This window comes from Phyllobates terribilis, unplaced genomic scaffold, assembly GCF_046119375.1.
Source record: "Phyllobates terribilis strain yellow unplaced genomic scaffold, ASM4611937v1 Scaffold_1__5_contigs__length_1240528914, whole genome shotgun sequence".
Lineage (NCBI taxonomy): Eukaryota > Metazoa > Chordata > Amphibia > Anura > Dendrobatidae > Phyllobates > Phyllobates terribilis.
Window position 1 is genome coordinate 506,491,105 of NW_027362761.1, and position 23,405 is coordinate 506,514,509.

Below are 23,405 nucleotides of genomic sequence, written 5' to 3' on the forward strand. Positions count from 1 at the left end.
TGTTGCTGAAACATTTGTTCAGAGTCCAAAAAAGTCCACCAGAAGAGCCTCTTTGGAATTGGGAATTTCACGAGCTTCTATCATGCGAATCCTGAAATCTATTGGGTGGAAAGCTTATCATCCACGTCTAATTCATGGTTTATTGGAGGATGATCCAGACAGGCGGCTGCAATTTAGTGAGATTGTGCTTAACGAAATTGAAGAAAATCCAGTAATTTTAGATAACATTATGTGGAGTGATGAAGCTTCTTTCAAATTATCCGGCCATATTAACAGACATAATTGTATTTACTGGTATAATGAGAACATGCATTTAACATTAGAGAGCAGCAACTAAATGAGCCTGATGTCAATGTTTGTGGTGGTATTTCAATGTTTGGTGTTTTAGGACCAATATTTTTTGATGGAACAGTCACAGGAGATAATTCTAATGAATCCAGTTGTTCCCCAGTTACAGCAACAGCCTAATTCAAATGACCTTTATTTCCAACAAGATGGGGCCCCTCCACATTATTCAAGAGTAGTCCGCGAGTATCTTGATGAAACATTTCCTAATAAATGGATTGGCCGAAGAGGCCCACTTGATTGGCCGGCACATTCACCAGACTTGACCCCAATAGATTTTTTCTTTTGGGGAGTACTGAAGGACAACTTTTATAGTCGAAAACCAAAAAGAGTCAGTGATTTGAAAAATTACATAAGAGATGCATTTCAAGAAATTAATACCCCAAGAGACTTGTGCAAAAAAGTTTGTTGAAGCGTAAGAGGCAGACTTCAAAGCTGTGCAAATTGTAATGGAAAACAGTTTGAGCACCTGCGTTGATAACATTTATTGGCTTTTGTATTATTGTTCAGAATAAAATTTAATTGTCAATGTTATGCTTGTGTTAGTAAGTATAATTTTATATATAAATCAAAATAAATGTTATTATTTTCTATCCACCTACTTTTGGACCACCCTATATATATATATATATATATATATATATATATATATATATATATATATATATATATATATATATATATATATATATATATATATATATATATATATATAATATAAACACAATGCGCAATAAGACTATAATCTCGTGCTAATAGTTGTATTGGAGCGCCATACAACCTTTGAGGTGGAGAGAGCTATAATACACCCCTCATAGAAATGTTCTGAGTTGGCCTTTATCCTAAGTCATATTGCACAACTCGTTAAAGGGTTGATTGTGACTTGTAGGATTGCTGCTTCCAATAGGTGGCACTATAGAGTTCAAGTCCTCTTTTTGTCTGAAGAGGCAATTTGCATGTGGCAATACAGTAATTTTGCATGAAGTCGTAAAAACACAATCATACAGGAGAAAATGGATTTGATCTTACAGAGGTATTCTCCCCTCTAGCCATTTATTGTAGAACAGAATATATCTATATTATTGTGATGTACTGTATGCCGGTACACTTTGTAGTATGAAATCATGGGAACTCTGTTCTCCCCGTGTTTGTGTGGGTTTCCTCCGGGTTCTCCGGTTTCCTCCCACACTTCAAAGACATACTGATAGGGAATCTAGATTGTCAGCCCCAGTGGGGACAGTGCCCAAAAATTGTCTGAATTGTAAAGCGCTGCAGAATATGTTGGTGCTATATAAATAAAAAATATTATTATTATTATAACTCCATGTTCTGCTGCTTCTTAAGGACTAATGATTCTACTTCTCAGTGCTTACAATCTAAGCACCTGAAACACTGTCTGAGTAAAGACCGTGATGTCAGGTCTGGTCAAGGGTCTCCTGACTTGAACTCAACAGTCTCATAGGCATAAATAAAGCTGTTGAGTTCAGGTCAGGAGACCCATGGCCAGACCTGACATCGTTGGTCCATACTCAGGCTGTTTTTCACACGTCTCAATTTTGCCTGTAGGTACCACAGTTTGCGTGCGAGTTGTGGTAGCCTTACCTGGATTACTGCTAATTGCCGTGCTTCACCTATACTTCCTGAACTAAACACATAAAGTACCAGATTAGACCTAATCCACTTGTGGTTACCGTATCTCGGCCACAACGTGTACTGGCACCCTAAAAGCATCTGGGGTATAGTTGAGGCCCTTTTTGATATGGCATTGTCATACATTTTCATATAGTACACCAGCTTATCTCCACATGTTTTCTTTCTCATATGTTCTAGTTTTGGCATGAATCATGATGGAATTGGAAACTCATGTGGGACCAAAGGTCACGAGGCAGCAAAGTTAATGGCAGCTCACATTACGTCAAACACAAACCCTTTCTCCTGGTCGGCATGTAGCAGGGAATACATCACCAGCTTTCTAGAGTGAGTACTGTTTTCTTTTCTGTATAGATTTTTTTAACTCTTATCTTTTAGAATATAATTAAACTGTTTTACAATAATAGAATATCACTTTTTATTTACTTGTGTATTAAATGGGGTATTCCTTTCCTAGTCATTTTACGTTATATTCACCTCTGGGACCCAAACTAATGCTTAGAACGGGCATCCCCCCTCTTGCGGTGGATGGAGAATGAATGGAGAGATTACTGCAGATATTATTATTATTATTATTATTTATTATTATAGCGCCATTTATTCCATGGCGCTTTACATGTGAAAAAGGTGTATACATACAAAAACAATTACAATAATCTTGAACACAATGTGACGGCGACTGGTATAGGAGGAGCGAGGACCCTGCCCGCGAGGGCTCACAATCTACAAGGCATGGGTGAGGATACAGTAGGTGAGGGTAAAGCTGGTTGTGCAGCGGTATTGGTGGAGTGGTGGTTACTGCAGGTTGTAGGCTTGTCGGAAGAGGTAGGTCTTCAGGCTGTCGTTTCCACGGTCGACGAGAGTCTGATGTGTTGGGGTAGAGAGTTGCAGAGTAGGGGGGAAGCACGAGAGAAATCTTGTATGCGATTGTGGGAGGAGGAGATAAGAGGGGAGTAGAGAAGGAGATCTTGTGAGGATCGGAGGTTGCGTGTGGGTATGTAACGGGAGACTAGGTCAGAGATATATGGAGGAGACACGTGAATTGTTTTGTATGCCATGGTTAGGGTTTTGAACTGGAGTCTCTGAGCAATAGGGAGCCAGTGAAGAGATGGACAGAGAGGAGAGGCCGGGGAATAGCGGGAGGACAGGTGGATTAGGCGGGCAGCAGAGTTTAGGATAGATTGGAGGTGTGCAAGAGTGTTGGAATGGAGGCCACATAGCAGGAGGTTGCAGTAGTCAAGGCGGGAGATAATGAGGGCGTGCACTAGTGTTTTTGCAGATTCATGGTTGAGGAATGTGCGGATCCCAGAGATATTTTTGAGTTGGAGTCAGCAGGAAGTGGAAAGGGCTTGGATATGTGGTTTGAAGGAGAGGTTAGAGTCCAGGGTTCCCCCAAGGCAGCGAACTTGAGGGACTGGGGAGAGTGGGCAGCCATTGACGTTGATAGATAGGTCAGTTGGGGGGGTTGAATGAGATGGTGGAAAGATGATGAATTCTATTTGGTCCATGTTAAGTTTTAGAAATCTAGCAGAGAAGGATGAAATAGCTGACAGACATTGTGGGATTTTGGTTAGTAGGGAGGAGATATCGGGTCCAGAGAGGTAGATCTGTGTGTCATCAGCATAGAGGTGATAATGAAAGCCATTAGACTCTATGAGCTGTCCCAAGCCTAAGGTGTAGATGGAGAAGAGTAAGGGTCCTAGAACTGAACCTTGGAGGACACAGACAGATAGGGGGTGAGATGAGGAGGTGGTATGCGAGTGGGAGACACTGAATGTCCGGTCTGTTAGGTATGAGGAGATCCAGGATAGGGCCAAGTCTGTCATGCCGAGAGATGAGAGAGTCTGTAGTAAGAGGGAATGGTCCACTGTGTCGAAGGCAGATGACAGGTCTAGGAGGAGGAGGACAGAGTAGGGTCTCTTGGATTTGGCGGTTAGTAGGTCGTTGGTGACTTTGGTCAGGGCAGTTTCAGTCGAGTGATGCGGTCGGAAGCCAGATTGTAGGCAGTCGAAGAGGGAACAGGAGGAGAGGTGGGAGGACAGTTCAAGGTGGACATGTTGTTCTAGTAGTTTTGAGGCATAGGGGAGAAGTGATATGGGGCGGTAGCAAGTCAGAGAGGAAGGGTCAAGGGAGGGCTTTTTGAAGATGGGTGTGATTGAGGCATGTTTGAAACATGAGGGGAAAACACCGGTTGTTAGTGACAGGTTGAAGAGGTGGGTTAGGGTTGGGATGAAGACTGTGGTAAGGTTAGGGATGAGGTGGGATGGGATTTGGTCAAGTTCGCAGGTGGTGAGGTGTGATTTGGAGAGTAAAGAGGAAAGTTGATCTTCCGTAATGGTGGAGAAGGTGGTTTTGGAGGAGGAGGGTTGAGTAGGTGTGGGGAGGGGCTGTGGGGGCTTTAGGCAAAAGCTTTGTCTGATGGTGTCAGTCTTCTGCTTGAAGAATGAGGCAAAGTCTTCAGCTGAAATAAGAGGAGAGGGAGGAGGCACTGGGGGACGGAGGAGAGAATTGAAGGTGTTGAATAGTTGTTTGGGGTTGTGAGACAGGGAGGATATGAGAGATGAGAAGTATGTTTGTTTTGCTGCAGTGAGTGTGGACTTGAAGGTAGTGAGGGACTGTTTGAATGCAATGAAGTGCTCATTGGAGTGGGACCTTTTCCATCTGCGCTCAGCAACCCTGGGGGCAGTACTTTAGTTAGGCTGGTGTGCTAGGGTTGTCTGTTGATTGTGCGAGTTTTGATATGTGTGAGGGGGGCGACCGAATCGAGAGCTGCAGCTGTTGTGGTTTTGTATTAAGTGGCAGCAGCATCTGCATCATGTAAGGAGCTAATGATATCAACTACTCCTTCCATTCACTTTTATGGGAGATATGGAAACGGATAATGAATATGCCATAAATGTCTGAGATACAAAGACCCCTTTGACTGGTCAGATACATCCCCTTTTAAAATACTGACCCTAGACAATCAGCAGGTCCGATTTTTGAAAACTCCAGTCAACAGCTGGATTTTCCAAATGCTACAGGAGTAATGTTATACGTAGCCATCACTCACTAATTGTTCACAGCTAGAGTGTACCCAAACAGGAGATGCCTACACAGAGTCCCATTCTGGATCATAGAAGGGGGAACCAGAGTAGGGAAACTTATAAAGTTTCTTATAAAAGTTAGATAAATGTTGTCCGAACATTCAGCCAGTAGCTAGCTCGACCAGCTCTTTCATACACAGGAGAGAGCTGCTGCTAGATATCTCTGACGGTATCTTATCTCTTCGAGAACATTAGGATCGGCAGCACAAAACCAGACATGCCAGCCACTTTTCTCGCCCAACAATTATCAATCTAGGGGCCCCCATACACATTACATTGTCAGCCAAACCCGTTGCTATCAGAGGGTTCAGCCAAAGTACGGTAAGTGTAATATGTATAAGGGCTATTAGGCCCATTAAGCCATATGGCCAAGAGTGGCCAATATTACAAGTTATCATATAACTATGCAATAGGTGATAGCTTTGTGATTAGGGGTCTGACCACTATGTCCCCCACCAATCAAGTACAAGGCACTGCAATGGCCCATTTGAATTGAGCAGTGATCGTGAAGCTCTGAAATGGGTTGAGTCCCAACAGTCGGACACCCACTGATCAACAATATATCACGATAATTCACAAAGATGACAATGTAAAGGAACTAAAGAAAATAACTGTCACACAGTACAAAATGGAATAATCACATGAATGCAATAGGAGAAATGTAATGACATATGCCCTTTAACTCAATTATTTTGTTTTCTGGGCGCATCAGTTAAAACTACTTTTCTTACATGTTTGTGTACCACATGGTCATTCGGTTTCATTTTCCTTTAGGGTTGTAGAGAAGACGAGAATTTCCAAGGAAGATGAAAAATCTGATCTTTCAATGTCTTTTCGCTACATAATTGCTTATGCGGTTCTGGGGAATCTGTCTCTACAAAAAAAATATTATTATGCCAAAAATATAGTTGTACTGTAGGGCAAAGTCTGATTAATTTTCTGGCTGATGATCCTAAAATGTTGAAAGTAGCTTGTTCTGTAAAATTTATTTTGGCAAACGTTGAGGTATCAGGAAGAAAATGCAAGTTTATGTGGAAACATTTTTGAGAACAAAGAATTAACTAAGCATTTTGTGATTCAGTAGATTTGAAAAGTCAGAATCTTGTTTTGGGATTTTTGTCGTAATTAATATTTTAAGCAGAAACGGTTGGTATCTAGTTCCAGCAAGTGACTTAGTGGTCCATGTTGAGACTACTTTCCCAAGTCTAGACATGTGTATCTAGCTAGCACCTTTTTGGCAGTAAACAAATGACATGGCACAGCAAAACATACCACAACTTCTGGACGCCATTCAGCAATGTTCTTGACTTGGCATTTAGTTTGTGCCAACTTAGGTGTATTATTGGATGGATTTTTTTGGAACTGATGAGAAGCAAACAAGAATGTCATGTAGAAATTATTTTTAATTTGGTAAAGTTGTTTTATAAATTCCTTTTTTGTTAAATTTTCCAATAGACATTGCAAAGAACAAAATGTCCTTCAACATAACTTGATAAAAAAGGACAGATGTTTGGGTTTTAGCGTTAAAGGGGCATTTAAAGGTTGGGGGTTTTCAATTTTTTTAAAGAAAAGATTCAGTATAAAGCTAGGGTCACACGACTGGTTTTGATCAGAGTTTTGATCAGGTATGCTGTGTTTTTCTTTTCTTGGACTGTATTGATCTGAGCAAAAAATTGGACTTGTGCACGGCCTCATGGAATAATATGGGGACGAGTGCTGTTCATCAATATGATGAAAAGCACTCGTCCGACTTTTTATGTTTGTGTGCACAAGCCTTAACTTGTATTTTATTAATTTAAATCCTTGCTCTTCTTATGTTTAGGAGTAGTGGGTGGTTCTTCTGAGTGATCAAGCACTGGACCATCCACTGGTCTTCTAAGCATACTATTTTGTGTCAGCTGAACCCTACCCAGCTGTTAAGATGGCTGTCAGCCGTCACATCCAGTTGGAGTATATATGAAGAGGTCTTCTTTCCATTCACAACGGTGGGAGTTCCGCGAGACCTGCATCTACAGTATCAGATTCAAGAAATGTCTATGGAAAGGCTTTCTTAGGGGTGTATACAGTTTCAGGATCTTTCGAAGGGATGCGGAAGAACCCTCATGTACTCTACAAAAGTGTCTTGCAATAGAAAACTGATTAAGCTTCCATACTCAGTTGGGCTTTGCCAAGAACTTGATGATTCCACCTACTATATGAGGAGATTCTGAAATGGGAGAACACCTATGCTACTTTTAGTACTTTGCACTTTGGTAGATTTTTTTTTTTCTATTGGTGTAGTTACTTAAAGAGAACCTGTCAGCATTTTGTAATGTAAAGACATGGCTGTAATGGCGCTATAATACTGATTACATTGATACTTTGATGAAGAAATCTTCTTTGTGGTTCTTATGTAATCAGCATTTGAAATGTTCTACTACTTGGGTATTCTCCTCCATGTTAGTGATTCCGCGACCCCTCCGCCTGCATCAAGTCTTTGAATAACAGGTTACTGCTAAGATTTCAGAGGAGGCAGGTCATTCACAGACCAGAGGCAGGCGGAGGGGCTGCGGAATCACAGACAAGGAAGAGTAAACCCAGTGCATAGACCAGCCTCCATGCACCAAGATCTAATTTGCATAAGACTTCAAATGGTGACTAAAGAAGAACCTAAAAGTGAATTTCTTCACCAAAGGTATCAATGTAATCAGTATTACAGCCTCATTACCGCCATGTCTTTATTCTCCATTAAAAAATCGTGCCAAAAGGTTCTCTTTAATTCTTGGGAAACTTACAGTTTATCCAAATCGGGTTGGTCAATTTTTCTCACATGCATTATAGCAGTAACTGGCCAAAGTAATGACACCAAGATTAAGTCCTATACAGCAACATATAAACCCGGTGAAATGCTGAGAAAGGCATGGTCCAGCAATACATATGGAATCCCTTCATTATTAAAGTGTACTTAATTTTCAGTAGGGTTACATTTGGTTGTACCTAGGGATGAGCGAGTATACTCGTTACTATTCGGTACTCGCCAAATAGTACGGTACTCGGGCTACTCGTTACTCCCCGAGTTTCCTTGTGATTACTCGCTAGGAGTAACGAGTACATTGTAAGTCAATGGGGAATGCGAGTAAGCCGAGTAAGTGTCTGCTGGAGCCTATAAAGCGGTCTGGGGCTGAGGAAAGGGCTGAAATGGGTGCATGATTGTTTAAAAGCCGGCGGTAAAAAGCCGCCGGCTTTTAAGCAATCACTCAGCCCCATACTCGCCTCCCCGCAGCCTCCCATCCCGATCCTCCGCTCCCACGCCGCCTCCCATCCCGATCCTAAGTTAGGACCCGGTGGGGAGCGCAGCACCGGGGAGCGAAGGACCAGTGAGCGGGGAGCCAAAGACTCGGGCGGGGAAGCCGGCAGTGAAAAGACTTCACCGCTGGCTTTCCCTTTCAGTGCTGCGCTCCCCGCTCCCTGATGTACGCTCCCCGCTCCCTGGCGCTTCGCTCCCCGCCCGATCCTAACTTAGCAATGCCTGCGCTCCGCAGTGTCTCTGAAGGATGACAAGCTGGATGGCAGCGTTCTGCTACCATCCAGCCTGCCATCTCAATGCCATCCCAGCGTGGGAGAATTCTCCTGCTCAAGCGCTGACGTCATTTGCAGAAGACATTGGCTTCAGCTGGAATGGGCGATACGGTAAGTAGGGTTTAATTTAGAACATTAAAGGAATGTGTGTTTACACCGCGTGCAGAATTATTAGGCAAATGAGTATTTTGATCACATGATACTTTTTATACATGTTGTCCTACTCCAAGCTGCATAGGCTTGAGAGCCAACTACCAATTAAGTAAATCTGGTGATGTGCATCTCTGTAATTAGGAGGGGTGTTGTCTAATGACATCGACACCCTATATAAGGTGTGCTTAATTATTAGGCCACTTCTTTCCTTTGGCAAAATGGGTCAGAAGAGAGATTTGACGGGCTCTGAAAAGTCCAAAATTGTGAGATGTCTTGCAGAGGGATGCAGCAGTCTTGAAATTTCCAAACTTTTGAAGCGTGATCACCGAACAATCAAGCGTTTCATGGCAAATAGCAACAGGGTCGCAAGAAGCGTGTTGGCCAAAAAAGGCGCAAAATAACTGCCCATGAATTGAGGAAAATCAAGCGTGAAGCTGCCAAGATGCCATTCGCCACTAGTTTTGCCATATTTCAGAGCTGCAACGTTACTGGAGTATCAAAAAGCACAAGCTGTGCGATACTCAGGGACATGGCCAAGGTAAGGAAGGCTGAAAAACGACCACCTATGAACAAGAAACATAAGATAAAATGTCAAGAATGGGCCAAGACATATCTTAAGACTGATTTTTCAAAGGTTTTATGGACTGATGAAATGAGGGTGACTCTTGATGGGCCAGATGGATGGGCCAGAGGCTGGATCAGTAAAGGGCAGAGAGCTCGACTCCGACTCAGACACCAGCAAGGTGGAGGTGGGGTACTGGTATGGGCTGGTATCATCAAAGATGAACTTGTGCGACCTTTTCGGGTTGAGGATGGAGTGAAGCTTAACTTCCAGACCTACTGCCAGTTTCTGGAAGACAACTTCTTCAAGCAGTGGTACAGGAAGAAGTCGGTATCGTTCAAGAAAAACATGATTTTCATGCAGGACAATGCTCCATCATGTGCATCCAACTACTTCACAGCGTGGCTGGCCAGTAAAGGTCTAAAAGAAGAAAAAATAATGACATGGCCCCCTTGTTCACCTGATCTGAACCCCATAGAGAACCTGTGGTCCATCATAAAATGTGAGATCTACAGGGAGGGAAAACAGTACACCTCTCGGAACAGTGTCTGGGAGGCTGTGGTGGCTGCTGCACGCAATGTTGATCGAAAACAGATCAAGCAACTGACAGAATCTATGGATGGAGGGCTGTTGAGTGTCATCATAAAGAAAGGTGGCTATACTGATCACTAATTTTTTTTGTTTTTGTTTTTGCATGTCAGAAATGTTTATTTCTAAATTTTGTGCACTGATATTGGTTTACCTGGTGAAAATAAACAAGTGAGATGGGATTATATTTGGTTTTTATTAAGTTGCCTAATAATTCTGCACAGTAATAGTTACCTGCATAAACAGATATCCTCCTAAGATAGCCAAATCTAAAAAAAAAACCCACTCCAACTTCCAAAAATATTAAGCTTGGATATTTGAGTCTTTTGGGTTGATTGAGAACATAGTTGTTGATCAATAATAAAAATAATCCTCTAAAATACAACTTGCCTAATAATTCTGCACACAGTGTATTTCAATTAAAGGATTTTATTCTGGGTGTTGGTGTTTTTATTTTACATTTGCCTTACACTATGGGGTTAGCAATGGGGGTGTCTTATAGACGCCTCTCCATTACTAACCTGGGCTTCATGTCAGCTGGCATTATAAGCTGACATCAACCCCAGCCCTATTAACCCACTGTCACCGCTACAAGGCAGTGGGAAGAGCGAGTCTAAGTGCCAGAATTGGCACATCCTATGGATATGCCATTTCTGGGGTGGGTGAGGGATGGTGTTTCTAGCCTGGCAAGGGGCCAATATTCATGGCACCCTTCCTGGGCTATTAATATCAGACCCGAGCTGTCTGCCTAGCCTTTGCTAGCTATTAAAATGGGGGGACCCCACGTCATTTTTTTTTTGGGTCCCCCATTTTAATAGCTAGTAAAGGCTAGGTATTCAGCTAGGGACTGATATTAGTAGCCTGGGAAGCTCCGTGGGTATTACCCCCTTCCCAGGCTTCAAACATCTGCCCCGGCCGTCTGCTTAACCTCCGCTAGAGACTAAAATTACGGGGGATCCCACGCCAATTTTTTCTTTAATAAATCCTTTATTTTAACACTAAATGACAAGTACAGTAACCAACACTGTCACTGTACTTGTTATATATGTGACTGACATGTTTCTATCTATCATTATCTTTGGAAGTGCATTGAGCTGTAGGGTGCATTGCTGCAAAAGGGAAAAAAAAACTCTTTAAATCTTCTTAGTTAGCGAGTGTGAACGAGCTGAGTGTGACCAGAGTGTAAGTGCAAACGAAAGCAAGTGTGTGACTTGTTTTTCAGTGACTTTGGATTCAGGGAGTTTGGAAGGGAGGAATTTGGACTGAATTGCTGTCTGTGTTTTATTAATTATTTACATTTCTTTTTACTTAACATTCTGTCTAGTGCAATCCCCATTAGAAAATGAGCTCCATTATTGGCAATGCTATCCAGTGTACATCTTGCCACATGTATGCATTCCTTGAACAGCCGGTCGGGGTTGCTTACTGCTGCGTGAGATGTGTGCACGTTGTGCGTTTGGAAGCCCAGGTACTGGATCTAAATGAGCAGCTGGCAACACTGAGATCCATTGACAATATGGAAAGGAGTCTGCTGCTCACTGGGGTAGATGTGGGGGAGGGTGGTAGTAGGGAACTGCAGGACAGTGAGGCCGCTAGTTGGGTGACAGTTAGAAGGGGGGGTAGAGGTAAGAGTGCCAGGGAGGCTAGCCCTGATCTGGCACACCCCAATAAGTTTGCAAAGTTGGCAGATGAGGGGAGTGACGGTACAGGGGTAGCACTGCTGCAGCAAGGCATGTCCCCTGAAAGACGGAGGAGTGTCAGCTCCAGTAAAGAGGGAAATAGGAGAGCAGGGCTGGCCAGGCAGGTGCTGGTAGTGGGGGACTCAATTATTAGGGGAACAGATAGGGCAATCTGTCACAAAGACAGGGATCGTCGAACAGTGTGCTGCCTACCTGGCGCTTGACTACGGCACATCGCTGATCGGGTTGACAGATTACTGGGAGGGGCTGGTGAGGACCCAGCGGTCATGGTGCACATTGGCACAAATTACAAAGTTAGAGGTAGGTGGAAGGTCCTTAAAGATGATTTCAGGGAATTAGGCTACAAGCTGAAAGCAAGGACCTCCAAGGTGGTATTCTCTGAAATACTACCGGTACCACGGGCCACGCCAGAGAGGCAACGGGAGATTAGGGAGATAAATAAGTGGCTCAAGAACTGGTGTAGGAAGGAGGGATTTGGGTTCCTGGAGAACTGGGCCGACTTCTCAGTTGGCTACAGACTCTACGCTAGGGACCGGCTGCACCTCAATGAGGAGGGTGCAGCTGTGCTGGGGGAGAAAATGGCTAGAGGGTTGGAGGAGTGTTTAAACTAGGGATTGGGGGGGGGTATTCATTTTATAGGTGGGGAAGATAGTGCAGATAGTGACCTGGGCACAAATAAAGAAATTGGGGGTGGGGTTAGAACAGTCAATAAAGTAAGAAGGAATAGAGGTACAGAGAGATGCATAAAATACATGTACACTAATGCCAGAAGCCTCACCAACAAAATGGAGGAATTAAAATTAATTTTGTTGGAAAATAATTATGACATGGTAGGGATATCTGAGACGTGGCTGGACGAGAGCCATGACTGGGCAGTTAATTTACAGGGCTATAGTCTGTTCAGAAATGACCGTACAAACAAGCGAGGGGGGTGGTGTTTATATGTAAAATCATCCTTAAAACCCATCTTGCGGGAGGATATATGTGAATCTAATGAAAATGTAGAGTCCCTGTGGGTGGAGATAAGGGGACGGGGAAAAAATAATAAATTACTTATAGGGGTTTGTTATAAGTCTCCAAAAATAATGGAAGCCGCAGAGAATATCCTCGTAAAGCAAATAGATGAAGCAGCGACTCAAAGAGAAGTCATTATTATGGGGGACTTCAACTACCCTGAAATACATTGGGGGACTGAAACCTGTAGTTCAAGCAAAGGTAATAGGTTTTTGACAACTATGAGAGACAATTACCTTTCACAACTGGTTCAGGACCCAAATAGAAGGGGGGCACTGCTAGACCTAATATTAACCAATAGGCCAGACCGCATATCAAATATACGAGTTGGGGGTCACTTGGGTAATAGTGATCACAAAATAATACGTTTTCATGTAACCTTTAATAAGATGTGTAGTAGAGGGGTTACAAGGACACTAAACTTCAGGAAGGCAAATTTCCAACGGTTGAAAGATGATCTTAGTGCAATAAACTGGGACGATATCCTGAGACATAAAGCTACACAAAGCAAATGGGAGACATTTATTAGCATCCTGAATAGGATCTGTGCACAATATATACCCTATGGGAATAAACATGCTAGAAATAGGTGGAAACCACTATGGCTAAATAGAGCTGTAAGGGGCGCAATAAGTGACAAAAAGAAAGCATTTAGAGAACTAAAGCAAGTAGGTAGTGATGAGGCATTAAATAAATATAGAAAATTAAATAAATTCTGTAAAAACCAAATCAAGGCAGCAAAGATTGAGACAGAGAGAATCATTGACAGATAAAGTAAAAATAACCCCAAAATATTCTTTAACTACATAAATAGTAAAAAACTAAAAAATGATAGTGTTGGCCCCCTTAAAAATAGTCTGGGTAAAATGGTGGATGAGGATGAGGAAAAAGCCAATATGCTAAATGATTTTTTTTTCAACTGTATTTACACAAGAAAATCGCATGACAGAAAACATGATTAGTGATAACAAAAATTCTCCATTTAAATGTCACTTGCTTAACCCAGCAGGAAGTACGGCGGCGTCTAAAAATCACTAAAGTTGACAAATCCCCGGGCCCGGATGGGATACACCCGCGAGTACTGCAGTAATTAAGTAACGTCATAGATAGACCATTATTTTTAATCTTTAAAGATTCCATAATAACAGGGTCTGTACCACACGGCTGGCGTATAGCAAATGTTATGCCAACTTGGAAACTATAGGCCGGTAAGCTTAACCTCTACTGTGGGTAAAATCCTGGAGGGTTTCCTCAGAGATGCTATATCAGAGTATCTGAAGAAGAATAACCTCATGACCCAATATCAACATGGGTTTACGAGGGACCATTCCTGTCAAACTAATCTGATTAGCTTTTATGAGGAGGCAAGTTCTGGACTGGACCAAGGAAATGCAGTGGATGTTGTGTATATGGACTTTTCAAAAGCTTTTGATACAGTTCCACACAAAAGGTTGATACATAAAATGAGAACAATGGGGGTAGGGGAAAATATATGTATGTGGGTTAAGAATTGGCTCAGTGATGGGAAACAAAGGGTGGTTATTAAAACACTCAGACTGGGTCTCAGTTAACAGTGGGGTACCACAGGGGTCAGTATTGGGCCCCCTTCTTTTTAACATATTTATTAATGACCTTGTAGGGGGCATACAGAGTAATATTTCAATATTTGCAGATGACACTAAACTCTGCAGGGTAATCAATACAGAGGAGGACAATTTTATATTACAGGAGGATCTATGTAAACTAGAAGCTTGGGCTGATAAATGGCAAATGAGCTTTAATGGGGATAAATGTAAGGTAATGCACTTGGGCAGAGGAAATAAAATGTATAATTATATGCTTAATTGTAAAACACTGGGCAAAACTGTCACTGAAAAAGACCTTGGTGTATTGGTGGACGACAAGCTCACGTTTAGTGGCCAGTGTCAGGCAGCTGCTGCAAAGGCAAATAAAATAATGGGATGCATTAAAAGAGGCATAGATGCTCATGAGGAGAACATAATTTTACCTCTATACAAGTCATTAGTGCGACCACACTTAGAATACTGTGTACAGTTTTAGTCTCCGGTATATAAGAGAGACATAGCTGAACTAGAGCGGGTGCAGAGAAGAGCGACCAAGGTTATTAGAGGACTGGGGGGTCTGCAATACCAAGACAGGTTATTACACTTGGGGTTATTTACTGTGGAAAAAAGAAGGCTTAGGGGTGATCTTATTACTATGTACAAGTATATGAGGGGACAGTGCAAAGACCTTTCTACTGATCTTTTTACTCTGAGGCCTGGACAAGGGGGCATCTTCTACGTCTGGAGACAAGAAGGTTTAATCATAATCACAGACGGGGATTCTTTACTGTAAGAGCAGTGAGACTATGGAACTTCATGCCGCATGATGTTGTAATGAGTGATTCACTATTAAAATTTAAGAAGGGCATGGATGCCTTTCTTGAAAAGTATAATATTACAGGTTATATATACTAGATTCCTTGATAGGGCGTTGATCCAGGGAACTAGTCTGATTGTCGTATGGAGTCGGGAAGGAATTTTTTTCCCCAATGTGGAGCTTAGTGTTTGCCACATGGTTTTTTTTTTGCCTTCCTCTGGATCTACGTGTTAGGCTATGGGTTGAACTAGATGGACTTAGTCTTCCTTCAACCTTAAAAACTATGTTATTATGTATCTAATCTATGTGTGATGCTCTATTTTTTCTGTTCTAAATTGTCGGGTATCGGTGTATGCCGCTGATGAATTGCCGACCCGCTTTTTAAAAGAGACTGGTGCATGAAAATCGGAGGGCACTAGTGTGTTCCAAGTGCCCTGCTATGTTTTTCATGCACCCTCCTATATACCCTGCCTGCCTGTCTGCATATATATTCTGCCTGCCTGACGTTTAATTGAGCACTGTTCCCATCGATTTGGGCAATTTTGTACGCTCCCCCGCCGCCTCCCATCCCGATCCTAAGTTAGGACCGGCGGGGAGCGAAGCACCAGGGAGCGGGGAGCATACATCAGGGAGCGGGGAGTGCAGCACCGAACGGGAAAGCCGGCAGTGAAGTCTTTTCACTGCCGGCTTCCCCGCCCGAGTCCTTCGCTCCCCGCTCACTGGTCCTTCGCTTCCCTGTGCTGTGCTCCCCGCCCGGTCCTAACTTAGGATCGGGATGGGAGGCTGCGGGGAAGCGAGTATGGGGCTGAGTGATTGTTTAAAAGCTGGCAGCTTTTTACCTCCGGCTTTTAAACAATCATGCACCCATTTCAGCCTTTCCCTCAGCCCCCAGACCGCTTTATAGGCTCCAGCATACACTTACTCGGCTTACTCGCTTTTCCCATTGACTTACATTGGACTCTCTACTCGTAACGAGTACCCGAGTATTGAGACCTACTCGTTATGAGTATAGCGAGTCCGATTATTTCACTACTCGCTCATCCCTAGTTGTACCGAAAGCAATCCAAAAATCATTGCTACATGTTACTAAAAGTATGATTAGTAATTTCCCAAGTGTATCAGTCCTAATTCTTTTCTGTGTTAACCAGTTCAGGCCGGGGAACATGTCTTGACAACGAACCTCCAAAACGTGACTTTGTGTACCCTGCAGTGGCTCCAGGTCAAGTCTACGATGCTGATGAGCAGTGCCGTTTTCAGTATGGAGCAACATCTCGTCAATGTAAATATGGGGTAAGAAATTGTCATCTCTATTCTCATTGCCTATTCTGTGATCATCTTAAGGAAGTTGGCCACTTTATCTGTCACGCACAGTGTGGGAAAGACTAAGTGCAACATGAAGGGATGAGGGAACGGTAGCCCAAACGCTAAGGAAAGGGGGAGTGGAGACCTCTAGGCAGACCTAATATCACCCTACCTTTCCTACCGTCCCTATATAGGTTCCGCACCTATCGCCGAACAGAAAACCTAATTCCTGTTTATCCCTAGAGCTAGGCGCTAAACAGGGAGAGGGGGGGGTGAACACTGGCCAGTCCCCACTATAAACTAAAGATAACAAGGGAGAAAAACAAATGGGGGAAAACTTAGCTTGAGCAGACACCAGAGAGATAACACCAAACGTCATCCAAGGGCACCAGATAGGAAGCTAGCCGACTGCTATTGCTCCAAGCCTTCACAAGGTAAAATAGGAATATCACCGGCGACTCCCAGAAGCAGAATGAAAGTTTATAAACACCCAGACCAGGGTGCGTCAATCAGAGCAGGATTAAGGTCGCCACTGGGTCCAAAAGTCAGAAGGATTAAGAAGGTGTCTGCAGTGCCAAACAATGACCTTCTGCAGCCAGATCCAGAGCGACATTATGTTACATATGACACACCCGTGACATTATCTTTCTTTTGGGAATGATTTTACGGCACTCGATTATGCGTATTGCAGGTTCTCCTCCAGCACTTATTAGTATGGCCATCATCACAGACTGCACAGCTCTTGTGTCCACAGCATTTGACCAGTCCTGTCATTCAGCCTCCTCCAATAGGAAAACACTACATATGAGAAAGCTGTTTTCAATTGGATGACATGATGAGTCACTGGTGTATCTGTAGTGACATAACAGAAATTGTTTTTTTTTTTGCCAAATTAAAAATCCACTCCCATCATTTCACCTTAAGGCTATGCCCACATATTTTTTCAAAGTTTTTTTTATGCAACTTTTCAGCTGCGTTTTACAGTACCAGCAAAGTCTGAGATTCCAGAAATCTCATGCACACACCTTGGTTTTTGTTTGATGAGTATTTTGTGCTTTGCATGTTTTTTTTGCAGAATAGAGCATGTCACGTCTATCAGTGTTTTTTTTTGCATTTATCCAGCGTTTTTCACTCATTGAAAGTAATGGGTAGTGAAAAAACACTGAAAAAACGCCTAGTGTGAACATAGCTATCAGGTTGTGCTGCGTTTTTAGTGAAAAAAAGTACATCAGTATGTGAAACTAATTTATTTTTGTGATTTTACCATCTTGTCTTGGTCACAGTTTAATTAAAGTGGTATTCCCATCTCCAAGATCCTATCCCAATATGTAGTAGGTGTAATAGTAATAATATTAGTATAGTATAGTATTTTTGATTCACTATGCCACGTACCTCATGTGCAGGCCATACAGGACCTTAGGTGTCCACGGTTACTACCACTAGCAGCTAGCTAACTGTCACTTTATCAGTGGATATAACCATGGATACATAAGGTCCTGCAATGCCTGCACATGAGGAAAGAGACATAGTGAATCAGAAATACTATACTACATTTCTAATTATAGGTATTTGCTAATATTACTAATATACTTACAACATATTGGGATAGGATCTTGGAGATGGGAATACCCCTTCAAATCCGTGATGTGTACACAGTAAACATAGGCTGAGCTAGGTGTGATATTTAACAATTCCTGTGGCCCAGGGAGGTATGAAATTGAAAAATGCCCTGAGCAACTGAATGGCAGACCATAGTGTGAAAATAAATAGTGTCCTACAAACTCAATGCACTGCCAGTGTCTTAGGTAAACTATTCCTGAACAGTTCACCTTCCCCCGCTGTTACATTTGAAATTCTGGTTAAAAAAGTTGTCCACTACTTTCACATTGATGACCTATCTGTAGGACAGGGCATTAATGTATGATTGGCCGGGGTCCCGCACTCGGCACCCCCTGCGATCAGCTGCTACCAGTGCAGGCGGCGGCCGCCGGCTGGAAGTCCTTACCTGCGGTGCTTGGGCGTCCATCTGTAGTGGCCGCCGAGGGGTACTGCACATCCGCCGATCACTAAAAGTTGACGGCCAAGTACCGCAAGTAAGGACTTCCAGCCGCTGCCGATAACAGCTGATCGGCGGGGTGCCATGTGCGGGACCCTTTAATATGGTTTCAGATATGTCTTGCATTAGTGACCTGTGTTCATGCTTCTGTGGTGGAAGCAAAGCTGAACTTTAGGATCCTGAAAAACGCACCAAAACCTGCGTTTTTGACGCAGCTTCTTTCCTGCCAAGAGATCAGGTTTGGCTGCAGAAAAAAACCTCTGAAAAAATGCAATGTGTGAACATAGCCTAATACTTTGTGAGTGTCACATTATCCTCTATTCAAATTGCCTCTTCAGAGAGGAAGAGGACTTAAACTCCATAGCGCCACCTGTTGGAAGCAGCAATCCTACATGTCACAATCGACTCAATCACATTATCCTCTATATATTAACAACTTAAATCCACATTGACATCCATAATTAATGCTGACGTTTTCTTCCTGCACTTCAAACATCATTAAATTTCAATGTCTTGGTGATTCTTCTTTAATTTCTGCCTTTATGTATTTCTATCACGCTGCTTTAAGAATAGATGTTCTCATTAATTAGTGATGCACAAAAGGCCAACTTCCTAGGTGTATTCCTGGTATGTGTCTGTGTCTACATCCTTTCCCACCTCCTTTATGGTTTCCAGATGTTCCTATTTCATTAAGATAAAGTTTCCTATTTAATTGGTAATATGATTTTAGTTGGTTTGGAAAAATAAAGGGATTAGGATCAGGTTTTGTAACCGACAAGTGAGAGAGTGGTCATTTTTTAGGATTTTTTTTACAAATTTACTTGCTCATTGCCTTCACCCAGAAGTGTGAAATGTCATATAGTATAATAGAGGAGTTTAACATGGATGTATTGTTGTATTATGGCATCTTATTATAAATTATGGACTTCCTAAAAGTTTTGCACAGTTTGTAAGGAGTGGTAAAAATGCTGCAAAGTAAGAATGCTTTCAAAAATAGAAGTGTTAATAGTTTATTTATGTCAATGAACAAAATGTAAAGCGAATGAACAAAAAATAAATGTAAATGAAATTACTGTCTGGTGTGACCCTCTGTTGCCTTCAAAACCGTATCAGAGACTCCTCCATCAGTGGCTCATGTCTGTGGAGAACAGAAGGCTGGGCCGCTGAAATCGATAAGGCTGGACTCTTTGGTCGCCAGACATCACCTGTCAGGGGAGAGTTGGGAGGAGCCCCCAATATCCGCAGGATTGGCTGACTTTTGTCTAAGGGCCCAATTATTGGTTCGACATCAGACATCAGATCGCACTCAGACTAATATTATGCTGTAGGGCCGTACACATGTCTGATTTTTTTTCCCTGGACAGAGCAGGTCCGGGGAATAAAAAATTGCTGCATGCCAGAGTTTGATCTGATATTCAGGTTGCACTCTGCTATGTAAGTCAATGCCTGCTTGGAAAACATCGGACTGCACTCCAATGACATCTAAGTGTGGTCCGATTTCCACAGACTGACAGAATGGAGAAGATGGAGGAATTTTTTCCTCCATCTAATCTATATCCGAGAGAATCGGATCCCACTTTGCTGACACTCTGATCAAAGTTTGAGCATAATGTGATTTGCATAATCAACCCGATTCTCTCCGATGAGAAAACATTTGGTTGTCTGCACCTAGGAAGATCCACATCCGAGAGAATCGGATCACTCTGATCACACTATGCTGACACTGATCAGAGTGTGATCAGAGTGTGATCAGAGTGTGATCAGAGTGTGATCAGAGTGTGATCAGAGTGTGATCAGAGTGTGATCAGAGTGTGATCAGAGTGTGATCAGAGTGTGATCAGCATAATTGACCCAATTCTCTCAGATGAGAGAAAATACCCTTGTGTGATCCTAGCCTTATAGCCATGGGCACCTTTATTTTCACACCCCCTGAGTTTATATTCGTGACCCTTAACTATTTATTTGCTATCGTTTTATCCTTTTGTCCTGGACAAGATTAGGATATACAGCCAGACTGCTGGTGGGGACATTATGGGACCCAGATTTATCTCAGATTTAGCATTTGTGAACCTGTTGAGTCGACCTTATCAATACAGTGTTTCCAAGCAGCTTAAAATTTATAAGTCCGTTCCAGTCAATCTGAAATCCATGAATCCTCTCCTGGTCTTGTGATGAGAGAGTCTCCAGTGATCATGTAATATGTGATATGTAATACACCGTGCAGCTCACACTGCTGTCATCGCACCTGACTTCTCCCCGGTGAGAGGAACATAATTGCCAGCTATTTCTTCCTGGTCATTCAGACATGTGGCTGCTACTGTGAACTTTCTCTGAAATGTGCTACGATTATGCCTTCTTTATCCCAATGCTTTGTTAGATATTTTAATAAAATGCTGCCATTGAGACTTGCTATAGTTTACATGGACACCAAAATGATTCTGGATCCTGGATTATTTGTCGTTTGCGTTTCATGAATTTATGTTGCTATGTCCTTTTATTGTCCTCCTCAGAATTATTCCTCAACATTCAATCCTGGATCTCAAAACACAGACAGCCAACTCATGCTCTCTCTTGCTCCCACCTGCTAACACTTTCTCTGCTCCTCCTCACTGCTGGAGATATCTCTCCAAATCCTGGTCCTCCTCGCCATATCCCCACAGTTACTTCTACCCCCTATCCATGACCTTCCACAAACTGTCGCAACCCTTCTAACCTCATACCCATCCAACTAATCCCCACTTCCTCAGTTGCACTAACAGGAGCTCTATGGAACGCTCGCTCCGTCTGCAACAAACTTTCCTACATCCACGACCTTTTTATTACTAACAAACTTTCCTTCCTCGCCATCACCGAAACCTGGCTCACCCCCTCTGACACAGCCTCCCCAGCTGCACTATCATATGGCGGATTCCACCTTTCCCATACCCTCCGCCCCAACGGCAAACATGGTAGAGGCGTAGGTTTTCTCCTGTCTGATACCTGCGCGTTCACCCAAATCCCGCTGCCACCCTCCGTTACCCTCCCCTCTTTTGAGGTGCACTGTGTGCGCATCTATTCCCCCTCTGTCCTCCAACTAGCTGTCATTTACCGACCCCCAGGGCTAGCCACCACTTTCTTAGACCACTTCACCACCTGGCTGCTTCACTTCCTTTCCCCTGACATCCCCACTATCATAATGGGTGACTTCAACATCCCCATTGACACTTCCCACTCGTCTGTCTCTAAGCTTCTATCCCTCACTTCCTCTTTCGGCCGTGCTCAATGGTCTTAGCCACTCACAGAGATGGCCACACACTGGACCTCATCTTCACCCGCCTCTGTTCCCTATCTAACCTCTCTAACTCACCTCTCCCTCTCTCTGACCATAACCTCCTCAAATTCTCTACCCTCTCCTCTCCAGGTGCTCAATCCCACTCCACAAACTTACACACGCTCACAGAAACCTCAAACACCTTGACCTACACTCACTCTCTGAATCCCTCCTCCCTCTTACAGACATAAATTCCTTACACAATGCAGATGTTGCTGCTGCTTTATATAACACCACAATAGCTGCAGCTCTCGACTCGATCGCCCCTCTCACACATACCAAAGCTCGCACAATCAACAGGCAATCCTGGCACACCAAACTTACTAAAGAACTGCGACGGGCCTCCAGAGTTGCAGAGCGGAGATGGAAAAGGTCTCACTCCATCTAGCACTTCATCGCATTCAAACAATCCCTCACTATTTTCAAGTCCACACTCACTACAGCAAAACAAACCTACTTCTCATCTCTCATATCCTCCCTGTCTCACAACCCTAAACAGCTATTTAACACTTTCCATTCTCTCCTTCGTCCCCCAGCACCTCCTCTCTCTTCTCTCTTCTCAGCCGAAGACTTTGCCTCATTCTTCAAGCAGAAGATTGACACCATCAGACAAAGCTTTTGCCTAAAGTCTGCACAACCCCTCCTCATATCTACTCAACCTTCTTCCTCCAAACCCCACTTCTCCACCATTACAGAAGGTTAAGTCTCCTCTTTACTCTCCAAATCACACCTCACCACCTGCGAACTTGACCCAATCCCATCCCACCTCATCCCTAACCTTACCACAGTCTTCATCCCAACCCTAACCCACCTCTTCAACCTGTCACTAACAACCGGTGTCTTCCCCTCATGTTTCAAACATGCCTCAATCACACCCATCCTCAAAAGCCCTCCCTTGACCCATCCTCTCTGACTTGCTACCGCCCCATATCACTTCTCCCCTATGCCTCAAAACTACTAGAACAACATGTCCACCTTGAACTGTCCTCCCACCTCTCCTCCTGTTCCCTCTTCGACCGCCTACAATCTGGCTTCCAACTGCATCACTCGACTGAAACTGCCCTGACCAAAGTCACCAACGACCTACTAACCGCCAAATCCAAGCGACACTACTCCATCCTCCTCCTTCTGGACCTGTCATCTGCCTTCGACACAGTCGACCATTCCCTCTTACTACAGATTCTCTCATCTCTTGGCATCACAGACTTGGCCCTATCTTGGATCTCATACTTAACAGACAGGACATTCAGCGTCTCCCACTCACGCACCACCTCCTCATCTCGCCCCCTATCTGTCGGTGTCCCCCAAGGTTCAGTTCTAGGACCTCTGCTCTTCTCCATCTACACCTTTGGCCTGGGACAGCTCATCGAGTCTCACGGCTTTCAGTATCACCTCTATGCTGATGACACACAGATCTACCTCTCTGGACCCGATATCTCCTCCCTACTAACCAAAATCCCACAATGTCTGTCTGCCATCTCATCCTTCTTCTCTGCCAGATTTCTAAAACTCAACATGGATAAAACAGAGTTCATCATCTTTCCACCCTCTCATTCATATCCCCCATCTGACCTATCCATCAACGTCAATGGCTGTTCACTCTCCCCAGTCCCACAAGCTCGCTGCCTTGGGGTAACCCTGGACTCTGATCTCTCCTTCATACCACATATCCAAGCCCTTTCCACTTCCTGCTGACTTC

The 23,405-nt window shown here is 43.4% G+C and overlaps 1 protein-coding gene across 2 annotated transcripts in view; it reads left to right on the top strand.

Annotated features, from left to right (window-relative positions):
• Window positions 1-23,405, top strand: part of ADAMTS6 (ADAM metallopeptidase with thrombospondin type 1 motif 6) — a 350,370-nt gene that overhangs the window by 205,213 nt on the left and 121,752 nt on the right. For both annotated transcript variants that reach the window (XM_073680240.1, XM_073680241.1), the window contains exons 10-11: window positions 2,176-2,322; window positions 16,187-16,328. In XM_073680240.1, the coding sequence (XP_073536341.1) occupies window positions 2,176-2,322; window positions 16,187-16,328 (289 nt within the window). The remainder of the gene's footprint in view (window positions 1-2,175; window positions 2,323-16,186; window positions 16,329-23,405) is intronic.